We start from the raw sequence: 23,234 nt of genomic DNA, 5'->3' as shown, positions 1-23,234 counted from the left end.
ATCTTGTTATGGGAGACAGAAGCAAAAGTGTTCAATAATTTACTAAAATTATAGACAGAAATGTATTTTCCAAAAAGACATCACATATTTGAGAAGTTGAGGCTATTGAAAAATCTAATATCTTTGTCAGCTTTTCTGATAGTTATAGGAATGAAGTAGTTGTATATGGAGATTCGATTTCCTATCATTGTCTGTAGCAACAGGTCACATTTCCCAATAATCAGGCCAATCTTGTGTGTGACTCCCAGGTACAAAATTGTAAACGTCAGTGTCTAGTTTAATAGAGGAATAACTATACATTAAGTTAACTGAATTTCTTTTTTCTTTCTGCAAAATGGGTTTTGAATAAGAGTGTTTTCACTAATATTTACAAAGGTTGATTTTTCATTTACTGATGAGTGTCTTATATGCAGCTGAACTGAAACCTCACTTTTCATTTGTTTTATATTTCTAGTATTTCCTATATTGCCTATTGTGAACCATAGCTGATTCATCCTACTATTATTATTGTGATTATTGTTATTAAATGCTTTCAGTACTTATGCTCAAGTACTTTATAGCAAACTTTATGCTATGTATACAAAGATGACAGACATATTTCCTGCTCTTAAGAAGCTCCCAATTTATCTGTGTTGGGTGGGAAGCACAGACACTATAATTAGAAAATTACAATGTTGTATTTAAAATGCTATAATAATAGAATTTTATTGACGGTGGTAATATTACAACTACTAGCATTTACCACATGCTAAGCACTACTCTAAATGGTTTGGGTGAATTATGATATTTAATAGAATGGGCTGAGTAACATCATCAACGTTTTATGATGAGGAACCCCAGAGAGAGTATGGGCCTGTTGAAAGTCACATGGCTGGGGAGTGGCCAAGACCCAATTCAGTGTGCTTCTTTGGTTCTGAAGCCTGCACTCCAAATCACAACGCTAAATTGCCTCCCATTGCAAACGCCTTGAAGGATCACATAGGACCCCAGAGAGCATGTTTCCCTGAGGAAATAAAGGATGGATTTGGAGGGTCATCCCAACATTACATCATGGAAGGCAGTTGATATTGATGATGAGGGACACCCAAGTAGCCAGTGCAGGTGACAGAGCTGCTATTACTGGCTATGTGTGCTTCCTTCTGAACAACTGTGAGGCTGCTTCAAAGGTAGTTTTATCATGGGGGTGATATTTGCATGTTGTCTTGGAGAATACTTGAACATGTGATAAAGAAAAGACAGGGCATTCCAAACAAAGGAACAGCAAGTGCACATATGTAGAGTTATGAAACAATGTGACCAAAAGTTTGGCCCATTTCACTCCAGTGTGCCTAAGGAGAGACGGGGAGGTATGGGGAGTTATGGAGCTAGATATGTGACATGCAAACAAGATCAACTTTATCCTGTGGCACAGTGCATCCTGGAAATGAATCTCACCCCTGACAAGCCCTTGGTCATCAAATACATGGTGGAGAACCAGGTCAAAGGAGATCTTTCTAACAACCCCAGAACAAAGTAGCAACCTAATAGTAAGAAACGGGAAGGACAAACAAGATAAATGTAATCCAAGATAAAAACATAACCAAGTCTGATCTCAGGGCTTCTGTAATATTCTTTCAGACTGTGTTTATTGGCTCATGTGGCATACTTGTCTAGCAGGATCTAATGCTGGATCTAATGGTGTTGGCCACTCTCCCAAGCACAGGGACATTCGGATAAGCCATGCTTAACATGAAAAGAGGGGACAGAAATGTTCATATTGCTGCATAGTATTATAATGATCCTAATAGTATGAATTATGTTAAGTAATTAATTTAAAAAGTTAAATCTTATTATTTTGAAATATATTTTCACTCAAATGACAAAGTTAGCAATGTCTTTACATTCAAGAGGTTACATTTGAGTTTTATGTGAAGATTCAGTCACAGCTTCTTATTCTCCAAAAAACATTATTATTATTATTATTTAATTTCTTTTCAGTGTAACAGGATTCATTGTTTATGCACCACACCCAGTGCTCCATGCAATATGTGCCCTCCATAATACCCGCCACTTGGCTCCCCCAACCTCCCACCCCCCGCCCCTTCAAAACGCTCAGATTGACAGACAAATGGATAAAGAAGATGTGGTCCATATACACTATGGAGTATTATGCCTCCATCAGAAAGGATAAATACCCAACTTTTGTATCAAAAAACATTATTTTATGCAATGTGGTATATTATCACCTCAGAGTGAAGCTTTGTTGCTGACTGCTATTTTCACATGCAAGTGAATGGGATTCGGGGAACACTATTAAGCCTATAGTCTAGTCCTCCTGGTACTGTGAAATTTAGGACATATTAAACCACCTCATCTCCCTTGAAATCATTTCTTTAACCTACAAGAGTGGCCTGCTCTTTAGTGACATCTGCTGGAAGGACCACGTTCACAAAGAAAGAAAAAAGTCTGGAACTATTTTGTCAGGTTGTCTGTTCTCTTTAGGTTTCCACAGACAGGAACTCCATGCTTCAAAATTATAATGCTTTCTTTTATATTTGGATGCCTTTAATGACCTCAGTGATGCAGCTGGACACTCAAGTTCATACTGACTTACCTTGGACTGGTTCACACCTTCCATTGACATTTTCATTGTTAGCTCCTTTGTGCAAGCATAGGGTATTTGTTAATTCTAACCACGTAACCTCTGGAAGACAAAGGATTTAAATGAAATGCTAACTGCCCTGTCTGAGGGAAGTGGGAATTTGGTTTAGGATAATGAGGTGGAAATTATAATAAAAAGAGAATCAGGAAGACTGTTTTCTGATACAACCTCTGGTCCTCTGTGGCTGGCAGATGATGAATGTGCCCTTCCATTGTCCTAGGCCTATTTTCCTCAGGAGGAGTTTAAGGTTAGGTGGGAGTCTGTAGACAGTACCTACTTTGTAAGCAGACACGCTTGAGAGCCATTCCCCATGGCCACTTGCTTTGCTTTGAGATGAGTGAAATGTTTTGAATGAAAAGTTCCAATTCTGAAATCAACATATTAACAACTGCCTTGAAAAGGTAATGTTCAGATTTAGCCAGGATGAATATGTACTTACATTCCACTTCTTTCCTCTCCCTTTTCTTTTCCCTCTTGTCTTACACATAGAGTCAGAGGTTGGACTAATTAATCTGTAAGACAACTTCTTTTTAAAAAGTTCAAGTTCTTCAAGATTATAATAGCATACTTGTTCCTTGTAAGAAACTGGGAAATTAGAGAAAAGCACAACCTAAGTCTTTTGTGTGTATGTTCCCTTGTTACCTTCCAATTTTAACTTTCTGTGAGCACCTGATGGCTCTCAGTGCCATTGTTTAATTGATTTAAACCAGTGCTATTGTTTAACTGATTTCCTCATCCTGGGGATTTTGTGAACAAGTCCAGCTTGGTTTAATTCATAGTTTGAGAAGTGATTATAATCCATTTCTGGAAAATAGTGTGGAGCTAGGCTGGAAATTTCATTGAAGAGCAAAATAAAGAAGGTAGATTGAAAAACTATTATAAGGTTGTTCTAATATCTTCTTTGAAGTCTTTATAGTATTGTGATTTATGTATAGATACTTTAGCCATTGTTGAAGGTATGTAGCTAGGTATCAAACGTGAAAAAAAAAGAAAAATGCCAGTACTATCTACCCAGCACCAACCCCAGGCAATGTTCACATGAGACCGGCCCTTTCTTTCTTGTGCTCTTTACTTGGTGGTCTCCGTACAGCTAGTGATGATTTTCACAGAAGCAGCACCTGTCAGGAGTGAAGACTCCTCAGAGCTACTCTCCTCAGAGAATTCTGAGACGCAGATCTGAACTTGGGAGGCCCTTCTGTGACTGTGAATTTTCCATACAGGTTTGGAAAACTTTGCTGAGCCTCCCTGGCCAGGGGTTCAACCCTTTCTTACCCCTGGCTTTTTCATTCACTGAAACTACTTGCCTCTCCCTTACAAAGGATGGCACTTGGCCAAGTGTGAGCCATGTCTTCTGAAAAACTACACTGAATGAAGGAATGAATGAACACCGTCATTTCCACTTTTGCCAGGGTCATATTGGGTGTGGAAGGGTTTTCTAGAGAAACTTAACCAATAGAATGAGGAAATCAATAGGCTCTTTCTAAGACAGAGAAAGAAAAAAGAGAGAAGGATTCATTTTAAGGAACTGGCTCATGCTTTTGTGGGGGTTAGCAAGTCTGAATTTTGAAGAGGAGGCTGGCAGGCTGGAGACCCAGGGAAGAGTTGATTTGCAACTCAGTTGTGAAGGGCATTGGAGGCAGAATTCCCCCTTTCTCAAACACTTCAGTCTTTTCCTCTTAAAGACTTTAAGCGATTGGATGATCATTTTAGGGTTCACATTAGGGAGGGTATCTGCTTTTTCAAAGTTTACTGATTTTGGTGTTAATCACATATAAAAATATACCTTCACAGCAATATCTAGACTGGTGCTTGACCAAAATCTGGGTACCATGGTTTAGTCAAGTTGACATAAATTACCCTTCATAACAGGTTAACATCAAGCCAGACAAACAGCAACAGAAGATAGACTCAAGCTCTGGCTGCTTGACCCTTGGTAGGAGGGAAATGAAAATGAGATCAGAGAGAACCAAAGAACATGATTGGAAATCAGGCAAGCCATGCATTCAGTGGTGTCCTCCTGCTGCTCTTCCTCACCTGGAAAATGTTTTTCCAATTTCTATTCTGAAAGAGCTGTAAGATGGAAAAAGAAAGATGTTTTAGGGTGGTAGGTGAAGTTGTGGAGAGATCTGTTACATTCTTCCCCTGATTCCAAGGTCTGGACAGTTTAGAACCCATGGATGAGGAGATGGCACAAGGAACAGCAGCTGAGAAAGGAGATGGAGGCTGGGACGCTCTAGCAGTTAGGATCAGAACTATAGGGAACCTGGCTGCAGGGAGCAGAGCACGCAAATGGCTTCGACTCCAGAGACAGAACAGAGGAAAGAGTGCACAAGTGTGCGCTCCTGGGAGAGATGATGGCCGGGCTATCAGGAATTATCTTACTCCCTCCCGCCCTTCCTGGAAGCCAGGGGAGACAAGATCCTGCTTACGTTATTTCTGCAGTTTTATGCTTTTGACTTTGCAGTGACTTAGTTGCATCCCTGCCTTCAACAAGAATGCTTCTGGCTCAAGTACAGATCTGCTTGATCTTTTTTTCATGAAGATAGGCTTTCTGCCAGAATGAATATTTTTCACTTATGAGGAAACAAGTAGCACACTCAGACAGAAATCAGCCTGTTAAATTGATGCTCTCTGAGAGTTTCCCTTACTTGTTTTGCTCTCTCAGTGCCAGGTTCTTAGCTAAAATGGCTAGGCATGGGCCCCCTTACCTCAGGCATCTGCTCACAATAAACCTGTAGACCTCCCAATAGTGCCCTAGTTTGAGATGGTCTACAGGTTTATTGTAGTGGTGGTCCCCACCACAGTGGGAATAGATGACCTGTGTAGCTTGGGTCTTAAATTCAAGATCTCAAATTTAGATTTTGATATTCTCTCCCAATGACCTATGCATTCAGTCAGGGGAAGGCTGATAGTGTTTTTTAAGAGCATTGAATTCGTCTTATAACTTAAACTGGACTATCATCTGTGGACAAATTACAATTTTATTTTTTATGTTTAAATACCCACTTGTTTAATGTTTTCAAAAAATGTGCCCTATGTCTGGCATTTATAAAATATACTGGGAACCTCAGAACCTCTGGGAAAGGTCTAACATCTCTATCACTCTGTGAGATCTTTCTCTGGATTTTTCCACACAGACATAGTATAGCTCCATCCAACCCACCCAGAAGGTGTGTAATGGGCGGTGATGTGGGCGTGCTGTGCCCTGTTCCATGAAGGAACTAAATAACATGATCTTGAGCTATGTTAATTTGTTTAAGGCTAGTTCACCTTGCTGTCTGTCCATGCTTATTCTCTGCCCTCTGTGTACAATGGAGGAATCATTTAAAACTCATTTTGGAAGGAGAATCTTTTGGATTAAATTTGAACTAAAACCCATCTCTTATTGGTTAAAAACATCAATTCCAAATTTCTCACCATAAAAATCATTAAACATTTCTTCTTCAGCTTTAACAACTTGAGCTGGAGGCAGACAGGCCAGGCAGACAGATAAACAGACAAACTCATGTTGACCACTTGCCAGTAAGCACCATGAGCTCAGTTTTCATCTTGCTGCTTTTCCTAAAGTTGTTTCCAAATTGAATTCCAGTGAAAAGTGAATAGGATGAAAATTGTGCTACATAATAATTATTTTTATGAATATTTTTTATCAATATTACATATATCATAAAGGGATGAATTGTGCAGGATATATAAAAATTCAATTGTAATTCTATGCAAAGAGTGAAAAAATAATGCTACAAATAATGCTAAGTGAAGTTTTATATAAATGACAAATTTTCTGTGGGTGAAATTTTAGTGATCCATCTTGAACATAATAGAGGCAATATGGGAAAATAAATAATTATTTTTGGATAAACTTATTTACAAAGAAGGTAGTATGATCCAAATTTGGTGGTCATTTGAATTCAGATGATCTTTTAGTGTAATTTCATGAAAAGGTATGGTAAATACTACTTTCAGCAATCCATATACAATTCTAAAATGCAGCAATTAAAACTAGGAAGGGAAGTCTTTCCTTAGAGTTTTAGTTTATAATCTGCCTAACTACACAAGTTTATGTGGTAGAATATATTGACAAAGAACATGAATGTTAACATGCTAACTTTGGTGCATCTAAATATGTCTTTTAAGAGTTTTAAGTTAAGGGGGAAATAATCTTTGGGTCTCTTAAAGTGTGCTTTGCTTTTCTGGAAAGCTGCTTCTCTGTGGCTACTTGAGCAGTGAGAACTGTGCATCATGTATCTCACAGCCCCCTAAATAACCCTTGCGACAGTGGACAACTTGCCACACTACTCTGTGACAGGAAACTTATTCTTGCTTGTTAGTGAAGACAAAGGGAATTTTGATAACCAACACACTTAATACCTTTACTCTTTTTTTTTAAATTTCTTTTCAGCGTAACAGAATTCATTATTTTTACACCACACCCAGTGCTCCATGCAATCCGTGCCCTCCTTAATACCCACCACCTGGCTTCCCCAACTCCCACCCCACCCCTTCAAAACCCTCAGATTGTTTTTCAGAGTCCAGAGTCTCTCATGGTTTACCTCCCCTTCCAATTTCCCCCAACTCCCTTCTCCTCTCTATCTCCCTACGTCCTCCATGCTATTTGTTGTGCTCCACAAATAAGTGAAACCATATGATTGTTGACTCTCTCTGCTTGACTTATTTTACTCAGCATAATCTCTTCTAGTCCCATCCATGTTGCTACAAAAGTTGGGTATTCATCCTTTCTGATGGAGACATAATACTCCATAGTGTATATGGACCACATCTTCCTTATCCATTCGTCCGTTGAAGGGCATCTTGGTTCTTTCCACAGTTTGGTGACCATGGCCATTGCTGCTATAAACATTGGGGTACAGATGGCCCTTCTTTTCACTACATCTGTATCTTTGGGGTAAATACCCAGTAGTAGTGCAATTGCAGGGTCATAGGGAAACTCTAGTTTTAATTTCTTAAGGAATCTCTACACTGTTCTCCAAAGTGGCTGCACCAACTTGCATTCCCACCAACAGTGTCAGAGGGTTCCCCTTTTTCCACATCCTCTCCAATACTCTTTGTTTCCTGTCTTGCTAACTTTGGCCATTCTAACTAATACCTTTACTCTTAAATTGATTAGTGAAAAGTTTAAATTTAAAATGTGGTGATTAGTTCAACCATCTTTTTGCATTATTTTTAATTACATATATTATGTATTACTGCTGTATTATTTAATTGAAAATGAATTCAGAGTTGGCATCATTTTGTAGAACTGAAGCTGTGCATACATTGTGATCTAGCAATCCTAATTCTAAATACGTTCCAGAGAAATATTTCTTCAAGTGGACAAGGAGATATGTATGCAAGTTTATTGAAATATTATTTGTAAATGTTGCAAAAAATTGATAACAGTCAAAATGACTGTCAGTAAGAGGATATATAAAAGAACTGTGTCTGCATAGTGAAATATTATAGAACAGTTGAGGATAAATATCTAGATCTTTATGTGTCCGAGAACGACCTAGAAGAGATGCAGTAGAGGGGGAAAAAGAGAAGTTTTAAAAACCACAGAAAGTTTAATTCCATTTCTGTAAATTTAAAAACACTAACTATTCTATATTTACCTCCATTATGTTTATTTTCATATTTTTATATGTATACATTTTACTTTTTTATTTACATATTCATATACCTATATATATTTGTGTGTCTAAAGAGAAACATCACACTCAGGAGAGAGGTTATATTTGAAAGGAGACATAGCTAAAATTAAGGTAGTGGTTAAAAGAGATTTTTACTTCACCTGTAATATATTTTTACATGTGATTTGTATAATCAAAATAAAAATGTGTGGAACTGTGAATAGAAGTAACTATATCAAGTGAAAGCAGTTGTTAATTCTGGATATGGATAATAAAGAATACTCTTATTTGTACTTTTCTGAATTTTTTAAAAATTTCAAAGCCTTAAAAAAGAAAGTGATTTATCTTTTTATATTTACTCCCTTGTATTGTTAGAAGCTCAATTTGGGAGGACTATTAGGATTTATGGTTTGATGCGAGAGGACAGTCTTTTCTGTAATTTGAAGCTTCTGTTTTGAAGGGAAACGAAGGGCCTATAGTATTTGGATTTATATAACGTTATCTCCTGTAGGTTTATAGTGAGAATTTCACATAATTTATAAAGTTTCTTTTATACCTTGTAGGTCTATAGTGAGAATTTCACATAATTTATAAAGTTTCTTTTAAAAATATAGTACAGACCAAATAACAATGTATGATGTTTAAGCAGTGCATTCCGTCTTACAAAGACGTATAGTCACAATGAGTTATTTTGATTGAATACCTTTTAAAAAAATGTCATGCATCTCTTTTCTTTCTTGGTGACAGAATTTAATTATTTTAATTGAAAAAGCTCCCATAAAATTGCAATATCCTTCTAAGTCAACTCAAGAGAAATATAAACTGATAGAATTTTAAGATAATCTTATAAAGATTTTTGAGTCAAGTATTCTAAAATAGTACTACTTTTTATGGTGGTGAAAAATTTTATTTTGAGGAATTAGTTGAGGGGGAGTACATATTTTGTTTTTTTGTTTTTGCTTTTGTGTTTGTTGGTTTCCTGACACACTAATGCTCTGTGAAGTTTTTGCAATATCATTGCCCATGGGTCTCATATTTCTGAACAATTTTTTCATCTTTTTCTTGTGATCCTTACATTAGTGATATAAACTCAGCTCAAATAAATTATCAAACTTACAGTTTATTGCCTAGATAACTAAAAAGATGGAGGGAAGTTTGATCTCAGGCATAGCTGGATGCAGGGCTTTGTTTTCTTCTCCCATATTTTCACCTTTTTGTCTCTAGTTGACTTTATTTTCTAGTCTGGACACTTATGGTCATAGATACTCATTTTTCATAATCTCTGATCCCAAACACAGAGCATAACTGTTTTATTCAGCAGCTCATGAATGCCCCCAATTTGCTTTGCTTGAGTCATATGCTCCCCACAGAAGAAAGAGTGTGTCCAAGGAGACAGTTGTCTGGCCTTAGTCACCCTCTTGAAGGGCACATGACTGACATTTCCACCAAAATCATAGGCAGTGAAGTGAGTTCTCTCACTGAAAGAGGGTCTAGGCAGACCAATACCTAAGGTGGCTATCTGTGCAGAACATTTTGTTTGTTGCTCTGTTGTACCACTGATACTTTATATCCTAGTGCTGTAATTATTTGTTTGTAATCTTCAACTCAACTGTGCCTGCTCAGTAGCAAGGACCATATATATTGTTCATCTTTGTGTTCCTATTATTTATGTGGCAATGTAGTTGGCATTCAGTAATTTAAATGTTGAATAAAGTAATGTATTAATTGATGAAAGAGAATGTTGGCTGCCTCTCTTACACTAATTTTTTTGTTTGTTTGTTTGTTTACGTATTTTAATATTTCCTTAGAAGGCCGTTATGTTCCTGGACTATGAAGAAAAAATAACTAATTAATAATAATTTTGCTTAAACCCAAGTAATGATGATATGTTGAATTGATAAGTGACATCTGACCTATCAATATCGTTCAAATTTATTATGCTCAATTGGCATGTTGCCATATACAGAATTTGTTTTAGTGCCAGACAAATATGACAAATGGAAATGGTGTAACTGCTTTTAACACTTTGAAGAGATCTGTAACTAGCTGCACTTTTCTGGTGTCTTTAGACTAGCATATAGCACCTGATATGCATAATCTGCTATAAACAACATATGTACCTAACAATTATGCATAATGTACCTAATTCTGTCTCGTGGTTAGTCCTTCAGTGCCATAATTTATTTATAAAAATAGAATTAGTTTTTAGACTTCTGGAAATAATAATCATAAATATTATATTATATATTAATAATATAATATATAGGGGTGCCTGGGTGGCTCAGTGGGTTGATGCCTCTGCCTTCAGCTCGGTCATGATCCCAGGGTCCTGGGATCAAACCCCACATGGGGCTTTCTACTCAGCGGGGAGCCTGCTTCCCTTCCTCTCTCGCTGCCTGTCTCTCTGCCTACTTGTGATCTCTGTCTGTCAAATAAATGGATAAAATCTTAAAAAAATAATATAATATATAATATAATAATATATTATATAAATATATCATATAAATATTAATCATAAATATTATAATATTTCTCCTTTTTATGTTCCCAGAGACTTGAGGTTTAACAGAATACAAGAAATTCCTGGGAGTGCCTTCAAGAAACTCAAGAATTTGAACACTCTGTGAGTACTTATGCTTATCTGTGAGTTTTCTAAAATTATAATCTAGTTGGATTGCAGATTGCCATGAAAAGTCATTTGGAGACTAAAGATAACTAGTATGGGAGTGGAAACTTGTTAGTGCTCTTGTAATCAGAAATTCTCTGCTTCTTTCCACTACCTATATTTTTACTACCTTCTGAATCTGGGAAGTAGTCCTACTTATCTAGTTGTCTTTTATATTATATTTGTTTGGAAAGCTTCATGGTTGAAGAAACTAAAAGAATAATTAAATACTTTCTTTATGGATCCTATAGCCAAAGCAATAGGCATGTAATAAAAATGCATGGTCTTAGGGCACCTGGGTGGCTCAGTGGGTTAAGCCTCTGCCTTCGGCTCAGGTCATGATCTCAGGGTCTTGGGATTGAGCCCTGTATCGGGCTCTCTGCTCCACAGGGAGCCTGCTTCCTCCTCTCTCTCTGCTTGCCTCTCTGCCTACTTGTGATCTCTCTCTCTCTGTCAAATAAATAAATAAATAAAAATTCATGGTCTTGTGACTATGAAATCCATGCTTTCACCATTATGCCACTGGATCTCCTTATTTGTAATACCACAAATACCACAAAATCATGTATTTAGAGGAAAAGTTACAACTTCATGGTTAAGATCTGATAAAAATTTTCAAAGTCTAAAACACTCATTTTATTCATTCAACAGATATTTATTATCTGTGGTCTGCTTAGCAGTTTGCTGGCTTAGGGTCCAGACCAAAATACACAGGTCCTCGCTGTGGTATAGCAGATAGTCTGACCTTGTGGATGATCCATAAACAAAGACCCAGCTGTTAAAACTGTAAAACCTGTAATAAAAATATGGCAACTACTATAAGGGAAGAGAGTAGAATGATATGAGAGATGATGATAGGGGGCTTACAGGTACTAACATTGCTCTATATTTAAAATTATTTATGTTGCATTTAGATTAATCCATAGGGCAAAATCACTGGAAGTTAAGAATATTCAGTGTTGTTAGAACTATGTGGGTATATTAATCTTCTTGACATAATATTTTTGTAATCAAGTTAATAGTATTTTCAACCTAGCTGAATTTATCACTGTGCTATAGCCAAGGCAGTTCTTCTAACTTCAGGGTTGAAATTATAACTTTATACTTGTATTTTTCCCACCTGGATTCTTTCCAATAATTGATGCCTGAATACACATACTTTATCACAATATCTCTGGTTGGGGTGATATAAGAGCATAAGAAAGTAAAAACTGCAAAGTTTATTTCTTACTTAACAATAAAGCAGTTGTTCTCAAACCATAATATGTAAAAAAGTTTCCTGGGGAGCTTTTGGCCATGAAGATGGCTAGTTCTCTTCCCCAAAGATTCTGATTTAACACTTCTAAGGAGGGACCCAAAGATTTGCATTTTAATGAGCATCTTTAGGGGGTCTGGCACTTGGGGAGCACTATCATTGAAGCATTCAATTGCTATCTACTGAGATAAGTAGATGATAGAAAACCAAATATCTTATTAATTTATCAAATTGTTAATATTACCAAGCGTTATCAAATCTCTTCTTTCAATACAGTTGCCACTTAAAAGTTTTTTGAAGAGTGAAGCAAAATGATGATCTTTACTGTAGTTTGGCCACATTTTGGAATTATAGCTCATAATACTGCAGTTATTAATAAACAGTCCATTTCCTCTTTTGCTAGAAGCCATACTTATTATTAATTTGTGTCTAAATATTTTTATGAAAAAACCAAGATGAAAAATTACCATTTGTGGTGTTAATTACAAGCCTCATTCTATACTGGTTGTTTTATGTACATTAGCTCCATTTCTCACTCCATTTTGCACTGTGTAATAGATGTTCTTATTTCCATTTTACAGATTAGGAAACTGAGATTCATAACTGTCATGTAATTAACCCCCATTCATACATCTAGAAAGGGGCAGAGTCAAGATTCACCCACACATTGATCTGTTAACTGCTGAGCTATATTGTTTCTCATGATAGCTCTCAGGAAGGCTAGTTCCCTGGAATAACAGATGATGGGTCACTTAAGTAGTAAGTTGTGTAAGAGGGAAAGGAATGAGGTCAGAAATGGGACACTGAAAAGCTGCTGGGATTGGAGAACATGTGCTAGACCAGTGTGGTGAAACCCTAATTGCTCAATGAGTTCCAAGGACCCAACAGAGTTATACTTATGCCGGTATATTCATGAAAGTTAGGGAAAAATAAACCTTTTGGCTGGTATAATTCTGAGCTCCTTGTTGTATGCTTTTTTTACAGTACCAAATTATCATTTTTTGTAAGAAAATCTCAACATTTAAAATATTTCTCAAATAAGATATAATTTTAAGGTATGATATTATGTTTGATATAATGTGATGAGAAATCTTCACTATGCCTCATCTCATGAGAGCTTTTTATCATGTTGATAAATCAACAGTCACTATTTCACTTATTTGTTTTTATTGAAAGATCTGGCATAGTGTTTTCTTTTCTCTCAAGACTTTGAAGGATTGATGTTTAATGGTTTGCCAAAGGTGTTACTCTGTAAGTAGCCATAACTTTAGTTAAGATATTTGATTTGTCTTTATTTTATACTGTGATATAGCAAGGAAAGAAAATTTTCTGTTGTAAATATTAGCATAATTTTCTAGTTGGAGATACACAGAAACATTTAAAACAGGCATTAATTTCTGGGATAATAGAAACATGTAGATTAGGTTTCACTTTCCATCCATTACCAGTAATAAGACGTTGGCTGGATGACTTTGTTTCTTATTTACTTTGTAACTTGCTTTAAAGATGAAAAAATAACCACACATGGCTTTATGCTGATCTAGCCAGTATCATACAAACCATCAAGATGAAAAAAAAAAAATCCAAAGATCTGAATAAAATGCAAAAAGCAAAAAGTTCAGATGTCAATGAAGGCAGCCAGGACTTCAGTAGCTAAAATCTGGGAAAGAAAGGAAGCTCACTGAGTTGACTCAAACCTCTGTGCAACTTTTCCTTCTCTGTCCATTTGCCAAATCATGTTGTAGAAAGATTTAGATTAGATATCAAGATTTATTGTAAATAAAATAAATTACAAGTATGGATTTGATTCAATGGCAAAGGAACAAATGAAGCAGAGTGAAGAGTCCAGAAATAGACCCATAGGTAAATGGTCACCTGAGATGTCACAAATGTGTATTGGATTGCAGTGGGGAAATTAGAATTATCTAGCAAATAGTGCAGAGTTATTTGGCTATCCATGATGAAAAAGATAGATTATGGCACTATTTCACTACTTTGGTTCACATACAATGATCAATTCTAGATGGTTCATAGATTGTGTAAAAGATAAAAATAATAAGGATTCTAGAAGATAACAGAAAAAATCTTCATATCCTTAGGACAGATAAACATTTCTCAGAAAACACAAAAAAGCAGTAATACTAAAGTAAATGATTGTTAAATTCGATTTCATTAGAATTAAGAACTTCAGCTTTCCAAAGACACCTTTATGAATAAAAAAAGAAGCCACAGGCTGGGAAATTTACAATTATGTATATCCAATAAAGGATTTGTATCAGGAACTCTTACAAATCAATAAGTAAAAGACAAAACCCCAACTAAAAAATATGTAACATCTTGGAACTGCTATTTGACAAATTACAATATTCAAGTGGCCAATAAACTCATGAAAATGTATTCAACATCTCTCTGCATCAGGGAAATGCAGCATAAGATGACAATAGGATACCTCACACCTCCATTACAACAAAAAACACTCACTTATAATGAGATAATAGAGCTCTTATAAATTGCTGGAGTGTAAATTGGCTCAGTTATTTTAGAACACTGGCAGTATCCCCTAAAACTACATGTAGATTTGGTGACTAAGAAATTGCACACCTAAGCATATAATCTGCAGAAAGAAGTACATATGTAGTTCAAAAGTTATGTATTAGAACTTGGTAGAAACATTATTTGTAATACTGAAAACTGGAGAAAAGCCATAATTATCCATAAGTAAATTACCGTAAATTCACAAAATGGAATATTATAGAGTAAATAAAAAGAATGTGTCACAACCACATGCCAAAACACAGATGAATCTTGCAGATGAAATTTTGGGAGAATTATGCTAGACACAAAAGAGGGCATACATGTTATGATTCCTTTCATAAAAAGTTCAATACCAGGTCAAACAAAATGCAATATTTTCTATGTTGATAGAAGCTGAGGTTTACTGGCTGGAAGAGTGCATGAAGGAATTTTCTGTGATGTTGAAGTTATTTGGTTTCTTGGTTGTGTGGTGGGTACATGAATATTTTCATTTTTTTATAGAAAAATATCAAGTGGTATACTTTAGAGGTCATTAAAATATTCACCATAAATTGATAGCATAAGTAAACAGTATTTTGGTGGGAAAATTGTATATAATTTCTTCTCTTCTTTTTACTTTTCTGTTTTTTCCAAATTGGGTATAATGAATATGTAATAATTAATAATGTTAAAAAGAGGTAAAAACAATTGAAAAAAAGGATGAAAAGATTAAACCTGCTAGACAATCAAGTCTTTGTAAACCTAAAGTTATGCAAAATTAACTATAGAACAAACTATATTCCTGTGAGCTATTACAGTTAGAATTACACAGCTAGATGTGGTTGCAAGGGAGGGGGGAGGGAGAAAGAGAGAGAGAGAGAGAGAGAGAGAAGCAAACAGGAGAAAGCACAAGGAGAAAAATTGGCTTAGAAAATGAGAGGGGCTGAATTTTGTGAATTCTTGCAACCAGCAAAGCATAAAGCCTAGAATTTAAAAGGTCAGCAGGCTTTGGGATAGAGCTCAGAGGGCAGTGCCCTTTTCATGGAGAGAGTTCAGGCAAACAACCCAGGGCAGAGTGATCTGAAGAACACCTTGAGCACACAGTGGGGAGATTATTCACTCATCTTGGATAGTGCCCCTGGGAGGCAACATTCACAGAGATGGCTCTCCAGGAACAGGGAAATAGGCCAGCACAATTTCCCTCTCTTGCTCCTCAGCATAAACACAGAACCACTGGTGGGAAGCAGAAACATGCCACACTGGCTACCTGACTTGCTTACACTAAGTACCACCCCCTGGACTCTTACAGGACTGCCCTTCCCAGGCAAACTTGCCTTAGTCCCAGTGCAGAGTGTCCCTCCCCCAGAAGACCAGCACAAGTCCCTGCCTATACCACATCTCCTGACCAGAAAGTTCTACAGGGCTTCAATTCTGATGGGGTTAGTGTCAGGTCTCATTTCACAAGCAAACCACTTCACACCTAGTTAAAACTTGCCCCATTCAGACCAAGGACCAAACACTACCCAGAGCATGCAAAGAGAGCCTCTGCAGATGGCTCAGCTGAAAAATAGAACAGCCACAACAAACAATAGAGCACATGAAACCAGGCCATAGACACTACATGACCTCTTTTTCATAAGGCCATTACTTTCAGTAGCAGTAGACACAACTTTCAGAGCAGCAGATATAACTGGGTTTTCTAACACAGAAGAAGAAAGCAGAGACTTAGACAAAATGCCAAGATGGACAAATATATCCTAAATGAAAGAACAAGATAAAGCCAAGACCAGAGATTTAAGTGAAACATATATAAGTAATATGCCTAATGGAGAATTGAAAACAACAATCATAAGGATACTCACTGGTCTTGAGAAAAGAATAGAAGACATCAATGAGAACCTTATCATAGAGATAAAAGAGTAAAAAAAGAATCAGAGATGAAGAAGGCAATAAATGAGATTGGAAATAGGCTTGATACAATGAACAGCAGGCTGGAAGAAGCAGAGGAATAAGTTAGTGACCTAGAAGACAAAGTCATGGAAAGCAATGAAGGTGAACAAAAGCAGGAAGAAGATTTATGCAACACAGGAATAGACTTAAGGACTCAGTGACTCCATCAAATGTAATAACATTCGTATCATAGGAGTCCTAGAAGAATAAGAGAGAGAAAGGTGGGGGGGCAGAAAAGTTATTTCAAGAAATATTAGCAGAGAACTTCCCTAGTCTGGGGAAGAAACAGACATCCAGATCCAGGAGGCAGAGAGAACTCCCATCAAAATCAAGAAAAGCAGACCAGCACTAAGACATCTTGTTGTTAAATTGGCAAAATATGATGATGAAGGAAAAAATCTTAAAAACAGAAAGACAAGAGAATTCTTTAATTTACAAGGGAAAACCAATAGGCTATCTGGAAATTTCTCAACAGAAACTTGGCAAGCCAGAAGGAGCGGTATACAAAGTATTGAATGAGAAACTTTTGCAGCCAAGAATCCTTTCTCCAGCCAGGCTGTCATTCAGAATAGAAGGAGAGTTTCTCAGACAAACAAAAACTAAAGGAGTTCATGACCAGCCCAGCAGGAAATATTAAAAGGGACTCTCTGATTTAAAAATAAAATTGTTTAAATCCAACTTAATTAACATATACTGTATTATTAGTTTCAAAGATAGAATTCAGTGATTCATTGGTTACATACAACACTCAGTGCTCATTACTTTAAATGACCTCCTTAATGGCCATCATCCAGTTACTCCATCCCTCTATCCACCTCTCTTTCCAACAACTCTCAGTTTGTTTCCTGTAATTTTAGTGAAAAGTAAAGACCACAAGTGGCATTGATAAAAGGAATCAGAGAAAATCTCCAGAAACAATGACAAAACAAATAATAAAATGTCAATAAATATTTATCTATCAATAATTGCTTTCATGGGCTCCTGGGTAGCTCAGTCTGTTAAGTGTCTGCCTTTGACTCAGGTCATGATCTCAGGGTCCTGGGATTGAGCCCTGTGTCTGGCTCCCTGCTCAGGAGGGAGTCTGTTTCTCCCTCTCTCTCTGCCCCTTCCTTCTGCTCATGCTCTCTTTTTTCTCTCTCAGATAAAAAAAAAAATCTTAAAAAAATAATAACTTTGAATGTAAATAGACCAATGCTCCAGTCAAAAAATATTGAGTATCAGAATGGATAAAAAAAAAAACAAGACCCATCTATACTGCCTACAAGAGACACATTTTAGACCGAAAGACACTCACAGATTGAAAGTGAGGGAGTGGAGAAACATTTATCATGCAAATAGATGTCAAAAGAAAGTTGGAGTAGCAATACTTACATCAGACAAACTAGAATTTTTTATACTCATATATATATATTTTAAGATTTACTTACTTATTTCAGAGAAAGAGAGAAAGAGAGCACCAGTGGGTGGGGCAGAGGGAGAATCTCAAGCAGACTCCACACTGACCATGAAGCCAAATGTGGGGCTCAATCTCACAGCCCTAAGATCACGACTTGAGCTGACAAAGCCAAAAGTTGGACACTTAATCGACTGTGTCACCCAGGTGCCCTATTGTCTTTATCTTGCTTGGTATCAGGGTAGTGCTATCTTCAAGGAATGTTCCCTGTATTCCATTATTTGTACGATTTTGATAAACATTGTCATTAGTTATTTTTTTAAAAAAATTGGTAGAATTCACCAATGAAACCCTGTGGTTTTGGCCTTTTCTGTGGTGGGTGATTTTTTATTCCTAATTCAACTTTCATTTTTGTTCTTGGTCTAACAAAATATCCCGTTTCTTGGATTCAAGGTTAATGATTCAATTTTGGTAACTTGTAAGTTAAATTGGTAAACTTTTTGGAATTATATATATTTTTTAAGTTATCCAATTTGTTAGTGTATAATTGTTTATAGTACTCTATTATCACACTATGTATTTCTGTGGTTATCTGTTGCATTGTTTTCTATTTCTTATTTTGGTTTCTCAGTTTTTTCTCTCTCTCTTTTTTTTTCTTACTTAATGTGGTTAAAGCATTGCCAATTTTGTTTATTTGGTTTTTTTTTTCCTTAATTTTTTATTTTTTATAAACATATATTTTTATCCCCAGGGGTACAGGTCTGTGAATCACCAGGTTTATACACTTCACAGCACTCACCAAAGCACATACCCTCCCCAATGTCCATAATCCCACCCCCTTCTCCCAACCCCCCTCCCCCCAGCAACCCTCAGTTTTTTGTTTGTTTGAAAAACTGGTCATTACTTAGAATGTTATGTTGTTGTTTATTCTGTCTCATTTTATTCATTTCTGATTTTTCTTTGTTTTTTTTTTCTTGCTCTACTAAATTCCAGCTAAGTTTCTTCTTTTTCTAGTCCTTTGTGGGGACTAGAACACTAGATCATTGTTTATTTGATTTTTTTTGTTGTTGTTAATACAAGCATTTACAGTATAAATTTCACTCTAACATCTGCTTTTGCTGCATCCCATAGGTTTTGGAATATTGTGTTTTCTTTTTCTTTTGTCTTAAGACATATTTTGATTTGTCATTTAATTTCTTATTTGGCTCATTGCCTGCATAATAATGTGTTGTTTAATATTTACACATTAAATATTTAATATTTACATTATAGATTTTCAAGCTTTGGATTTTTAGTTTTGTACCATTGTGGCAGGTGAGAATTCTACCACTGAACCACCAATGCATTTTTGTATCATTGTGGTTAGAAATTATGCTTGGTATGACTTCAGTCTTCTAAAATTTGTAAGATTTCTTATGTCTCTTTTTATGTGATTTAAACAGGGGTGCCTTCTGTGTGTACTTGAAGAAAATATGTATTCTAGTTTTCTTGGATGAAATGTTATATATATATATATATCTTTTAGAACCATGTTTTCTGAAGTGTGCTTCATGTAAAATATGTTCTCATTGAAAAAATAACTTGCTGAGAGTACTCATTTAAAAAAAGGCAGATCATGGGGTGGGCAATGGGTGAAATAGGTGAAAGGGTTTCAAAGTGCACTTATGATGATGAGACTCAGGTAATGTGGAGAATTGTTGAATCACTATATTGTACACCAGAAACTAATATAACACTTTTGTTGACTATACTGGAATTGAAATTAAAACTTAATTGAAAAAAAAAAGAATTGCACAGCTAGAATCATAAGGATGAGACCATCAGAGTCCAATGTCATCTCTACAGGATGGCGTCTTGCAAGACAGCTCACTACAGTGACTCTGAGAGATAGTGAGAATAGTGAAGCCACAATTTTACCAGTTTATTACCAGTACACAAGGTAATAAGGAAAAGAGGTTTAAAAATAAAGTTAAAATTTTCACAACAGAATATTAATAATTTTGACTATGTGGCTTTGATACCAATGTAGCAGTACAAAGTGAGGTCAAACATCTGGTGATTTCATTTCCTTGAGTTGCCTTTGCACTAATTGCACAAAGAGCTCCTTTGTTTTCTTGATGTGTAAAACAAATTCAAGACAATACTCCTGCAATTGTAGAAGACTTTTCTGGAAGAGAGTTGGCTTTTTTTTTTTTTTTTCCCCTAAATATAGACTTTGGAAAGAAGTTATTTAAAAAGTTTTTTAAACATTATATACTGCTGGATCCTAAGAGCTAGAGGGTAAGACCAGGGATTTGTTATCTAAAGACGCTGTATTTCACTCCCTTCAGAGAAGTTTGGCAGGACTCTTTCCAGCAGGTTTGAGCCTTCTAGTTTCTGGATGAAACTGATAAGAATAATACATTTTGGAAGCAGGCTCAAATTCAATTATGAATAACCCAAATGGATTACTTAAGTGGATTACTCAAATATGCTTAAAGGAGAGATAATTGAGACCCAGAGGAGCAACAATAAATAATAAACACTAAGGACAAAGTTTATACTATACCACAGAAATAAAATAAATGCATGCTGGAAAAAAAAATTAATAAAAAAAATGCATGCTGTTATTTAAATAGCAAAACAAAACACATAGACCTTAGTCCAGGGCTGATCCCCTCTGGTTTGCATGCATTCTTCTGGGAGAAATTCCTTCTCAAATGGCCGGGTGAAAAGAGCCCTAGGAAGAATGTCAGAAGTGGGTATTATTTTTGTTTCTTCAAACAGTTTTGTGAAGTTTAGTGAGTTACTTAACCTAAGTTTTTATTAACATATCCCCCAACTTTTTAATTTAAAAATTGTCAAACTCACCCCAAACTCAAAAAAATAACATGATTATCTGTATGCCCTTCATATAAATTTGTCAGTTGTTAACATTTTGCTATATTTGTATTTCTCTCTTTATGTACACATACATATACGTGTATAGATATTCATGTATTTATGTATTTGCTCTAATTGACTAAAACGCTTCCAAAGAAGTTGCAGATATGATACTTCATCTTCCATAATTTTTTATTTTTATTTTTATTTCTTATTAACATATTAAGTATTATTTGTTTCAGGGGTACAGGTGTGTGATTCACCAGTCTTACACAAATCACAGTGCTAACCATAGAACGTGCCCTCCCCCATGTCCATCACCTAGGCACCCCATCGCTACCTCCCACTCCCCTCCCCTCCAGCAACCCTCAGTTTCTTTCTGAGATTAAAAGTCTCTTATGGTTTGTCTCCTTCTCTGGTTTCATCTTGTTTTATTTTTCCCTCCCTTCCCCTATAATCCTCTGTCTTGTTTCTCAGATTCCTTATACCAGTGAGATCATATGATACTTGTCTTTCTCTGATTGACTTATTTCACTTAGCATACTACCCTCTAGTTCCATCCATGTTGTTGCAAATGGCAAGATTTCAGGTTTTTTTTTTTTTTTTTTTTGATGCTGGCATAGTATCCCATTGTATATATACACCACATCTTCTTTATCCCTTCATCTGTTGATGGACATCTAGGCTCTTTCCATAGTTTGGCTGTAGTGGATATTGCTGCTATAAATATAGGGCATGTGCCCCTTTGGATCATTACACTTTATCTATTACATTATCTTTAGGGTAAATACCCAGTAGTGCAATCGCTGGGTCATAGGGTAGCTCTATTTTCAACTTTTTGAGGAAGCTCTATACTGTTTTCCAGAATAGCTACAGAAGCTTGCATTCCCACCAACAGTGTAGGAGGATTCCCTTTTCTTTCTATCCTTGCCAACACCTGTCCTGTCCTGACTTGTTAATTTTAGCCCTTCTGACTGGGGTGAGGTGGAATCTCATTGTGGTTTTGATTTATATTTCCCTGATGCCCAGTGATATTGAACACTTTTTCATGTGTCTGTTGGCCATCTGCATGTCTTCTTTGCAGAAATGTCTGTTCATGTCTTCTATTTCTTGACTGGATTATTTGTTCTTAGGGTGTTAAGTTTGGTAAGTTCTGTATAGATTTTGGATACTAGCCCTTTAACTGATATGTCATTTGCAAATATCTTCTCCCATCCTGTTAGCTGCCTTTTGATTTTGTTGACTGTTTCCTTCACTGTGAAAAAACTTTTTCTCTTGATAAAATCCCAACAGTTCATTTTTGCCCTTGCTTCCTCTGCCTTTGGTGATGTTTCTAGGAAGAAGTTGCTGTGGCTGAGGTCCAAGAGGGATTCCTGTCTCACATTGAGGTCTTTCAGCCATTTCGAGTCTTTTTTTGTGTGTGGTATAAGGAAATGGTCCAGTTTCATTCTTCTGTATGTGGCTGTCCAATTTTCCCAACACCATTTGTTGAAGAGACTGTCTTTTTTCCATTGGACATCTTTCCTGGTTTGTTGAAGGTTAGTTGGCCATAGAGTTGAGGGTCCATTTCTGGGCTCTCTATCCTGTTCCATTGATCTATGTGTCTTTTTTTGGTACCAGTATCATACTGTCTTGATGATGACAGCTTTGTAATAGCACTTAAAGTCTGGAATTATGATGCTGTCAACTATGATTTTCTTTTTCAACATTCTTCTGGCTGTTCAGGGTCTTTTCTGGTTCCATATAAATTTTAGGATTATTTGTTCCATGTCTTTGAAAAAGGCTGATGGTATTTTGATAGGGATTGCATTAAATGTGTAGATTGCTCTAGGTAGCATAGACCTTTTCACAGTATTTGTTTTACCAATCCATGAGAGCATGGAATGTTTTTCCATTTCTTTGTGTCTACCTCAATTTCTTTCATGAGTACTTTATAGTTTTCTGAGTACTGACTCTTTGCCTCTTTGGTTTGATTTATTCCTAGGTATCTTATAGTTTTGGGTCCAATTTTAAATGGGATCAACCCCTTAATTTCTCTTTCTTCTGTCTTTTTGGTGTGTAGACATGCAACTCATTTCTGTGCATTGATTTCATATCCTGACACTGCTCAATTCCTGAATGAGTTCTAGCAGTTTTGGAGTGGAGTCTTTGGGTTTTCTACATAAAATATCATATCATCTGCAAAGAGTGAAAGTTTGAGTTCTCTTTGCTGATTCAGATGACTTTTATTTCTTTCTATTGTCTGATTGCTGAGACTAGGACTTCTAATACTATGTTGAATAGCAGTGGTGATAATGGGCATCCTTGCCGTATTCCTGACCTTAGGG

At 36.1% G+C, this 23,234-nt stretch overlaps 1 protein-coding gene across 3 annotated transcripts in view; it reads left to right on the top strand.

Annotated features, from left to right (window-relative positions):
* PXDNL (peroxidasin like) overlaps positions 1-23,234 on the top strand; it is a 491,033-nt gene that overhangs the window by 167,143 nt on the left and 300,656 nt on the right. For all 3 annotated transcript variants that reach the window (XM_032315673.1, XM_032315672.1, XM_032315671.1), the window contains exon 2: positions 10,820-10,891. In XM_032315673.1, coding sequence (XP_032171564.1) covers positions 10,820-10,891 — 72 coding nt within the window. The remainder of the gene's footprint in view (positions 1-10,819; positions 10,892-23,234) is intronic.

This window comes from Mustela erminea, chromosome 16 (assembly GCF_009829155.1).
Source record: "Mustela erminea isolate mMusErm1 chromosome 16, mMusErm1.Pri, whole genome shotgun sequence".
NCBI lineage: Eukaryota > Metazoa > Chordata > Mammalia > Carnivora > Mustelidae > Mustela > Mustela erminea.
This window is presented reverse-complemented; position numbering and strand designations above follow the sequence as displayed.